Source organism: Cryptomeria japonica, chromosome 4 (genome assembly GCF_030272615.1).
Source record: "Cryptomeria japonica chromosome 4, Sugi_1.0, whole genome shotgun sequence".
NCBI classification, from domain to species: Eukaryota; Viridiplantae; Streptophyta; class Pinopsida; order Cupressales; family Cupressaceae; genus Cryptomeria; species Cryptomeria japonica.
The window spans coordinates 631,063,186-631,073,206 of NC_081408.1; the positions used below are offsets into that span (position 1 = coordinate 631,063,186).

At 34.5% G+C, this 10,021-nt stretch overlaps 1 protein-coding gene across 1 annotated transcript; it reads left to right on the top strand.

Moving 5' to 3' along the window:
* Nucleotides 1-5,375: 5,375 nt before the first annotated feature.
* On the top strand, nt 5,376-7,140 carry LOC131874784 (low affinity inorganic phosphate transporter 1-like). The gene has a single exon (XM_059218706.1). The coding sequence runs from the start codon at nt 5,436-5,438 to the stop codon at nt 6,990-6,992; it is 1,557 nt and encodes a 518-aa protein (XP_059074689.1). The 5' UTR covers nt 5,376-5,435; the 3' UTR covers nt 6,993-7,140.
* Nucleotides 7,141-10,021: the final 2,881 nt, after the last annotated feature.

A 10,021-nucleotide genomic window follows, 5' to 3' on the forward strand; every position in this document is an offset into this window, starting at 1 on the left:
AAGCAATATGGGAAAACCCTTCTATGACTATAAAAATCCAAAACCCAAGCAAAATGACAATCTAGACTTTTCACAAACTCCTCTTTCCCTGCACTGCAAGTCGAAACAATTCTAGAAGCTTCGAAAACATGCTTTGCCTGCTCCTCCCACAATAAAAACGCTCTGTCGCATTTGAAAAATGCCTACAGTGCGGTTAAGATCGCAAGTGTTAAACTCACAGCTTCCTCGAAAGACAAATTGGTGGGCTTCAACGCCAAGAGATGCTCTTCCGCCACCGTGAACTCTGCCAGAGTGCCCACCTGCTTACCGTTTCTTACCTGCCTGCGTACATGACACCCTGGCACTACCTGCGAACCACACCCAAAACAAAATGGGGAAATAATTAGGTTTTGTGTTGAGCATACAAAAAAGGAGCATCCTCTTCTCTATATTTGATTTCAATGCTCACTGCGTTTGCTCCTTGTCCAAGGTTGGAAAAATTGGGGAAGATGGATCAATTTGTTTATAATCATAAAGACGTGCGCCCACCTTTCAGCTGTCTGTCCAATGCTTTGAACGTGTTGTTTCATTTGTTTGCCAGACAATGAAATAGTTTTCTTTCCAATAAAACAGAGAAAATTTAAGAGAAATTATTAATCACAATGAAACACTAAGAATTATTAAAAACGGCTCAAAATCAGAAACACTAAGAATTATTAAAAACGGCTCAAACTCATAAAAGATATGATGTTGGCGATTAAAGCCCAGTCACCATCATCACAATATCTTAAAAAAAAATCATTTTATTTGGTTCTTTAATTTAGTGGTTTATTTGCATTGTATGTATTTGTTTTTTATATATATTTTTTATTATGTGATGCATGTATTTTAATCATATATAGTTTTATTTTATTCTATTCTTTTATGACTTTGATAAATTTTAGTTATTACATGATCTTAAAATTTATTAAATTATTAAAGACTTTTGTATTATAAGTGTTAGTTACAAAATTATACCACATGTTTTCCAATAAATTTTGTTATACTTATTGTTCAATGAATTTATTTTAAATCTTACCAGAGTGTAAAAAAAGTACTTATTTATTCCAATTTTTCCATCATTAAGCAATCTAACATTCATGTCAACCTTTTGACCTAGAATTAATTTTTTGTTTATTTTTTTATTTTACATACCTATATAAATCTTATTTTTATTTCATTCTATTGATCTATAGTACAAACAAATTTATTTTAATTTTTTTAATATTACATATTTGATTTCATGATTAAATTCTGAATTCAAATCTGTAAGATTATTTATGTTCATGTAGATTTTCATTCAGGCCCATAGGTTTGTCATTCACTGGGCACACATTATTATTTTTTTGCTCCGTATTGGGCACACATTATTAATAGCATAGATTTAATGTATAAATAAATTAGCTGAGCAACATTATTCTATTATTACTATTAATAAAAATTGGTATCATCTCTCTCTCCAAATATATATATGTTGCCATAACATAGTTAATAATTTAAGCTAAGGAGAAGGGGAATATTTATTAATGGTAATTAAAATTGGTTTGAAGAGTTTGGCAATAAGGTGAACTAAGAGTAATACTATGCAAATGTTACTCTAAACGAACTCTTCTCATTCATGTTTTCTTGATATGCTTGAGTTTTGATGATTATTGAATTGTTTGATCTCTTCTAAAGAACTAGAAAACAATACTGTCAATTGAAGGAAGAGGCAAAGGTTCACACAAAAACAATTTTGTTTCACTCAAACAATCTCGTATATCTAGCATCAACATAAACCTTCTCTAACTCCGCTCTACCCCTCATACATTTCCTTTTCTCCTTTACCATCCACATTTCTAACTCTCAGTAGGAACATGATGCTTTGCATCTCTTATTTGGAAAAAGAATTGAAGGAATGTAAAAAGAAAATTTCAGAAATGATAATGCTTTTAAAAGAGAAGCAAATGGAAAAATGTGAACTGTTAGATGAAAATTATAATCTTGAAAAAGAATTGAATGAAGTTAAAGATAAAAATAAGGAATTAGAAGAGAAATTACAGTTATTTGATGATGTCAAGAGGAAATTTGATGATTTAGAAGAAATGTCAAAAAGTTTAGAAGAAGAAAACAGTTTACAGAAAAGGGAACTCTTAAATCTAAAACAAGAGAATGAATGTTTGAAGTTAAAACCACTAGTTAGTAATGCTTCATGTGACACAAAAGATTTGTGTTCATCATTTAGTGAAGGTGATTTAGTTGAAACTGTTTGTGATAAAGAATGCAAGAAAGAAGATGAGAATATGTTTGCAAATTATGTTAGTTGTGATGATAAGAATATTGGTTTAAAAATCATGAAGAAAATGGGTTATAAAGGTCAAGGATTGGGAAAACAAGAACAAGGAATTAGAGAGCCTATTGAGGCTATAATGAGGCCAAAGTATGAAGGTCTTGGATATGTCATAGGAAAAAAAAATGATGCTTCTAGTTCAAGCAAAACAACCCATAAAAGACATTGTATTAGGTGTTCTCATTGCAATAAAGAAGGACACACAAAAGAAATGTGTTGGGACTTACATCCATGTAAAATTTGTGGTTTGAAAAATCATTCTGAAAAAATGTGTTGGAAGAAAGCATCAATACCAGGTTGTATAAAAATGTATTGTGGATGGACCTATGGACCTAGTTGGCAAAAGCTCATTGGTATGTTCAAAAGATTGTACAAATGTTCATATGTGAAGAACAATAGAAGTAATGAAAGGTTTGAATGTTCAAAAAGGATTAAAAATGTTTTCAGCCAAAAGAAATCATTTCCTAGCAAGACATTGACAGATTGTATTATGTTTTGAAATTTAAAAAACAAGTGTTTGAAGAAACTACCGTAGCAGTTGAAGAAAACTGGAGTACAAGAAAGAAAGAGGAGTTGATGAAAGAAATCAGATAATCAGAGGAGGATATCAATTAAAGAGAAGACATTGTGAATGCTGAAAAATGTAGCAGCTGTAGCAACAACTAGTTAGCAAGAAAACCAAAGAAGAGATTACAGACAGAAAGGGAAGATAGTTGAAGAAAGCTGGAAAGAACAAAAGAATGAATAGAATATTGGTAGTTGAGATTAAGGGGGAGTGTTGGAGTCTAATCTCACCTACCCCATCCCTCCCTATGCACAAGTGTTTACAGAATTAATGGCAGGATTTGTATTTGTTTTCAACATCTACTCCAACCTGTCCACCGTACCATCTATAATCTTCAAACATTATTTTATGTAAAAATTCTGGAAGTTTCCAGCTACCTCGTGCCCATTCTAGAAACATCTAAGACCTCCATTAAAAGAGGCATTTTGTAATCATTTTGTGGAATGAATGGATGAAAAGAAAATATGATTTGATAAATAAAAATTTGTCTTCCTCATGCTGCTCTGTTTTCTTCATGCTCTGCTCTGTTTCATTTCCAATACTTTTCATTTAACAATTGAATTCGCTTAGAGTTTCTAAAATCCTCTCAGACAGTCCTTTATGTTTCATCTTTCGGTGTTCAAAACCAACTTTTATTTGCTTTTGTCGTGAAGTTTGTGAAAAATAATCACTTTCCACAAAAATCTAGACATTACACCTAACAATCTACACGTGTCATGAAATATAGTATGACATTCAGGGAAATACGAAAAAACAATATAATGAATTTGACGATAAATCTAAATTTAACGGGAAATATCGAACTGAAAAGCCTGATTTAATTAGACAGGAGATAGCAAGCACACTCCGATTTTTAGGCTTTCTCCGTTTAAGGGGACTTCAGATTTAAAATATCATATACGTGGAATAAAGAATGAAGTTGACTATGTTGATTCTCATGTGTCGGTATTCCGTATTAATAAGCAACCAAAAGACTACGAAAGTGGCCAGAGGCTTAGGCGCAGATTGAGACGAAGAACCTTATTCAAGTTCAGCAAGTTCAGAACACCATGGAAATGTACTAAGTCAAAAACCAGTTTAGTAAATGAACCCCAACATAAGTTGTCAGATTGAAGTCACCCGGGCCCATGATTGATTTATTTAACTTGGATACTTCACTTATACAAATGGGTTTTCATTTCATAAAATTATTGGAATGCATAGTAGAGGGTAAGTATAGTCTAGTTAGTATCATCAATGCATTTTTTATTATATTTATTAATTAATTGAAAATCAGAATACAATAGCTTTTCAAATTTCAATTAACTAATAAATACAGTCAAAAGTGTATCTTTTGTGCTATTCAGACATACCTCAACAAATCTTAAATTCTAAAGAATTGATTTGAAAATTATAAATTAATTCGAGCAGATTTTTTTTTAGGGTCACGCTCTCATAAATTGACTTTCTATAAAGAAAGTCTTAATGACTTTTGAATCAACAACTCATAACCAATTCAACAGTCAAGGTCATATTTGACCAATTAAAAATCAATATTTAAACCTTGCTTCCACCCCAACTGCAACTACAATTTAATTGGAGCTCAGCCAACTCTTCACACCCACCCCAACTATATCCCAGCACTCATTACTCCTAGCACAAATTGGATCATGGGTTGCAAGGTTTTTCTTCATTCTTAAAGATTTCATACCTTTGGTTGGGATGGAAAAGGCTATCCCACCCATAAGATGCACTAATGTATAAGTTATAGTATATAAGGGTAATTTATGTATTGGTGAATTCTAAAGGCTGGATAGCCACTCCCCGTGCGTAAATATCAAAATGATGAAATTAATTCAGTTATTTCAAAAATATCCAATTTAACAGTCAAAAATAAAATTTGACTAATAAAATAAAACAAATATTTATTTTTTAATATAAATAAGATATCCATTATCATTGACCTTTTGACCTTTTAAGTAGTCAAGCAGACTAGACTATTCTTTAGATTGGACGCATCTATTCTGGCTCCAAAACGGCAGTACGGATTGACTAACACGCGTGTTAGTTGCGCGTTTACACCAATGATTTTGCAATAAACGTTGTGATTGACTAACATATCGCTATCACGCTGTAGGAAAGGTCTGTTTTGGAGCCAGAATAGCTTCGGCCCTTTAGGTTTGTACTTGTCAGGGCAATTCATCGAAACATCTGGTCGCAACTATTCTAGCTCCAAAACAGACCTTTCATACAGCGTGTTAGTGAAAGGTTAGTCAATTGCAACCGTTAACTGCAAAATCGACGATGTAAAATGCGCGACTAACACATGTATCAATCCACACTGTCTTTTTAGAACCAGAATAAACGTGTCCGAAACATCTTCGATTGTGACGTCAACTCTAATGGACTTCCTCACAACCACAAATTTCACAAAAACCAGTATATATTCTTGTCATGCATAGAAATATCTGAGTACCAAGAGAACGGAACCAGGGAATTCCAAATTCACTGTAATTTTGAGGCAAGGATTGGAAGTCGCGAACAATGCCTCTCAAGGTACTTTCTGCCCTCGACTCGGCGCGTACGCAGTTGTACCATTTCACTGCAATATTTATCTCAGGCATGGGCTTTTTCACCGATGCCTACGATTTCTTCTGCATCCCACGAGTTTGTAATCTACTGGGAAGCATCTACTATGAAAATAAGATGCCCATTCACGTCAAAGCCCTCGTCAATGGAATCGCTCTATGCGGGGCATTCGCAGGCCAACTCTTCTTCGCTTGGCTTGGAGACAGAATGGGACGAAAGAGGGCCTACGGATTTACCCTAACATTGATAGTGTCGAGTTCTATTGCTTCTGGCTTCTCAATTGGCAGATCACCCGGATGCGTAATTGGGAGTTTATGTTTCTTCAGGTTCTGGTTAGGGTTTGGTATTGGCGGGGATTATCCTTTGTCTGCGACAATCATGGCCGAATACGCAAGTACCAAGACCAGAGGAGCTTTCATCGCTGCGGTATTTGGGATGCAAGGGCTTGGAATTCTGGCGGCTAGTACTGTGGCTCTAATTGTATCGGCTATCATGAAGTCAGCAGGAGGCGATAAGCCATCATTCGAGCAAAAGGATGCCGTATGGAGAATAATCTTAATTATGGGAGCCGTTCCTGCAGGTTTCACGTTTTACTGGCGAATGAGAATGCCCGAGACCGCCCGCTATACCGCTTTGGTGGCAAGAGACGCAAGGCAAGCTGAACAGGATATGTCCAGAGTTCTTCATCTGGATATTTATGAAATTGATTCATATATTCTAAGCACCCAAACTCGGCACCCACAGTTCGGATTGTTTTCCATGGCTTTCGTGAAGCGGCACGGGCTAGAGTTACTAGGCACGTCGTCCACTTGGTTCTTCGTGGATATAGCGTTCTACAGCGGCAATCTGTTTCAGAACGATATATATCATGAGGTTGTAGGGTTGAAGAAACAGTGCCAGTATACAAATCCTTTGGATGAAGTTTTTCGGACAGCAAAAGGGCAGGCGCTGATTGCGTTGTGTGGAGCTCTGCCAGGATACATATTTTCTATTCTTCTAATAGATCGTGTTGGGAGGTTTAAAATTCAGGCAATTGGGTTTTTCTTTATGTCAATTTCCCTGTTCGCCCTCGCCATTCGTTACAAAAGTTATTGGCTTAAAGAGCATCATCGATATGGGTTTTTGGCTATTTATTGTCTGACATTTTTCTTTGCAAATTTTGGGCCCAATACGACAACTTTCATTGTGCCGGCGGAGTTGTTTCCTGCTCGATTGCGATCGACGTGCCATGGTATTTCTGGAGCCGCTGGTAAAGCAGGCGCCATCATTGGAGCATTTGGGTTCTTGTATGCCTCTCAACCCAGGCATAGGGAGAATCATGGGCATGATAATAATTGCAGAAACTCTTATCCAACGGGCATAGGAATGAAGAACGCTTTGATTATTCTTGGAGTAGCATGTTGCTTGGGGTTCGTTTGCACATTTCTGATACCTGAAACAAAGAAAAGATCATTGGAAGAAAATGAGTTGGAACTTGCTAAGACAGATGCCGATCCCTGCAGCATACAGTAGCGAGAAAGGATGCACGTGGCACATTTTATTCCAAGCTTCCTTCGTAGGAATCAGTCTTCTGTAGATTTCAATCTATTCTTGAAACGTAGGGAACCTAGGCCATCCAAATTAAGTTTGACTTGTCAATAATTGTGTTTTTTGCTTTTAACGCCGGAATGAATACCCTTTCTTTAGGAATTCTATCCGTCTTCAATGTATATATTGTTGTGACTCTTATTGAGAACACCCTTCGAAAAGGTAGTATTAAGTTCAAAATTAAGAGGGAATTATGTTAATTCTAATGTTACATAAAGTTTGATATTTTTTAAATTATAGTTCTACACGTAGCTTAAAATTGTTCAAAATTGGATATGTCATAAGTTAGAATTATGAAATTTGAAATGGATTTAGAATTTTATATTAGAATAAATTCATGTGTTTTTATCTTTCATGAATTACATCTTTCGATATTTGTTAGGAATGATTTTGAGGATGATATTTCTATGAAGAAAATAATTTAGTTCTAAGGGGTGCTATTTCAAAGTAGCCTATCACTTGAATCATTATATAGAGAGGGAGATAAAAGTTGACATTGATTGTAAATGTGAGTCTAATTGTGATAATTGACATTGAGAAGATCACTCATAATTGTTGAAGCCTAATCCAAGAATATCAATGATTATGTTTGTAGATTTCATTGTACTATTCTTCAACAATAAATGTCATTTGTTTGACAAAATTGATTGTTGTTGATTCATAGTGCTAGTAGATGTGAACTACTATTTGAGTTTTATGAAGAGATAAAAGCTCTCGATTCGTTCAATACTTTATGTTATCTTAATTAATTATGTGAATATATCTTTGGATGATATTTTAATAGACACAGATGTAGATGCATAATATAATTTCTTTGGCAACCTTGCTAATGACTTATATTCACATTTGTAGAAGCAAATCTCAATGTTATGATTTTGTTATTTTTGTGTCTAAGAACTAGTGCTAAGGGAGAATCAAACTTCCATTTAATACTCCTCATATTTTTTCCTTTTAGTAGGTTAAGATATTTTAGTGTGCCAACTTTTTTCATTGTTCTAGTTTATTTTCCTTTAGGCTTTAATAAATTACATAAAGTAGAATAAATAGAATATTTATCCTTTGTAGAAACTTTACTTTTTGCAAAAAAATTAGCATTTGAAATTATGCAAGGTTAAAAGGCAACCATAGTTATAATAATATGTTTTTTTCCTACTATTTGTTGTTGTTATCTATTTGATCATTAGAACCCATTAAATCTTCAAAATAATTACATGACTTATATAAGAGATGTACAACAAGATAAAAATATAATGATATTAAATTCATAATCTGATTAGATAAAACTAGGAAAGGCTAGAGCCATTGCAAAATCGCCACGTTGGTGCACAAAAGGGGAACTCACCAATAGTGAAACCACCAAGACCACAAAAACTAGAAAGGAAAACTCTTTTTTGAATAGATACTTTTTACCAAACCACCAAATGGATGGGAACAAAGTTCCCTACAAAACTAAATCACTTAATCAACATAGAGGGGTTTAGGAAAGCACCCCAAACCATCTTCCTACAAAAACCCCTGGCATTGGAACTAAAATAGCCAACGGAGTAGAAATCAAACAATAGATTTTGAAAGGCTTCCTGCAACCTTGTACTTGGAGGACAACCTTAAGCCAAGACTTTCTGGAGCAAGGGAAAAGACCACAAGGAATTGAAAGTACTTAGAAACGAAGCATTTAACCAACCCACCAAAGGAAGCAAAAGAGGATGAGGGGTTGTAGGGACATAAGTACAAGCACAAGATGAAAATGATATCCCTCAAAGGAATTATAACACCACCAAAGGATCAGGTAAGAAGGGAGCAAAGCCCTCTCTATTTAATCATCCGCAAGGAAACTAGCCCTTAGCACACTATTAGCATAAACATTGTTTCCATTGTTTCTTCTTTCTATTCCTATTGTTTGCTAATGGCTCTACCAGTTTCTCAAAGGCTTCCTACTGTTGCTCAACTATTTTGATTTCTATATATCTCTTTCTACTTAGTAATCCAAACCACTATATTGCATTCAATTCACTCCTTTTGCATTTTCATTTGGTATTAGAGAAACAAATGGCTATGGGAGAATAAAAGGAGATATTGAGCTATAGACATTGTTGATGGGTTGATCCTCATAACACTTGATGTTGATAGTTTGTTTCTTTGTATCACTTGACTTGGTGGTTGGTGTGAATGAGAAGACACCATGGTAGGACCATTTGGCAGTTGGTGTGAATGAAAAGATATCATGGCAAGATTGTTGCATAGAGGTCAAGACTACATAATGACCACATAATTTATTGTATAGAGGAACTACAATCATGTGAGAAAAGCTAGGAGTTTTTTATTTTTTAGATGTGGGACTTCCCTGATGATGCCAATAGTATTATTAGTAATCATAGTGCTTAGAATGAAGTTTTAGATAGTACTGATTTCTATTTTTCTTTGTTAGATACTCCTCAAAATACTGGAAATTTACAATTGGATGAGCTTATACAACAAGAAATTATGGAGTATTTCATTTTTTATGTATGTTATCAAATAAGGAAAAAATGTGTGTAGCTTCAAGAGGGCTATGCTATAAATGATGAAGAGAAGGTAGAATGCCCACATAAGCATCCCCGTCTCAGAGCTTGAGCCTATTGTGCTCATCTTAATAGTTCTTGTCATCCATACAAGATGTCTTTATTCCAATAAAAGTGTGAATTTCATCATACTATTAAAAGCTACTCTTTTTGTTGAGAAGTGTAAAGTGTATTTGCTTTTGGTGTTTATCATGCTTGCTCCAAAGATTCTCCTTTTAGATGCACAAATTCTCAGAGGGTCTAGTTATACTGCATGGAAAACCAAGATGCGTACGATTATTTAGTTTGAATAATTATGGGAGAATGTTATTGATGCCATAAAACATCCCCAAGATGTCGATGAATAGAATAAGTTAAACAAGGTTGATGAAAAAGCCTTACTCTCAATCACACTCA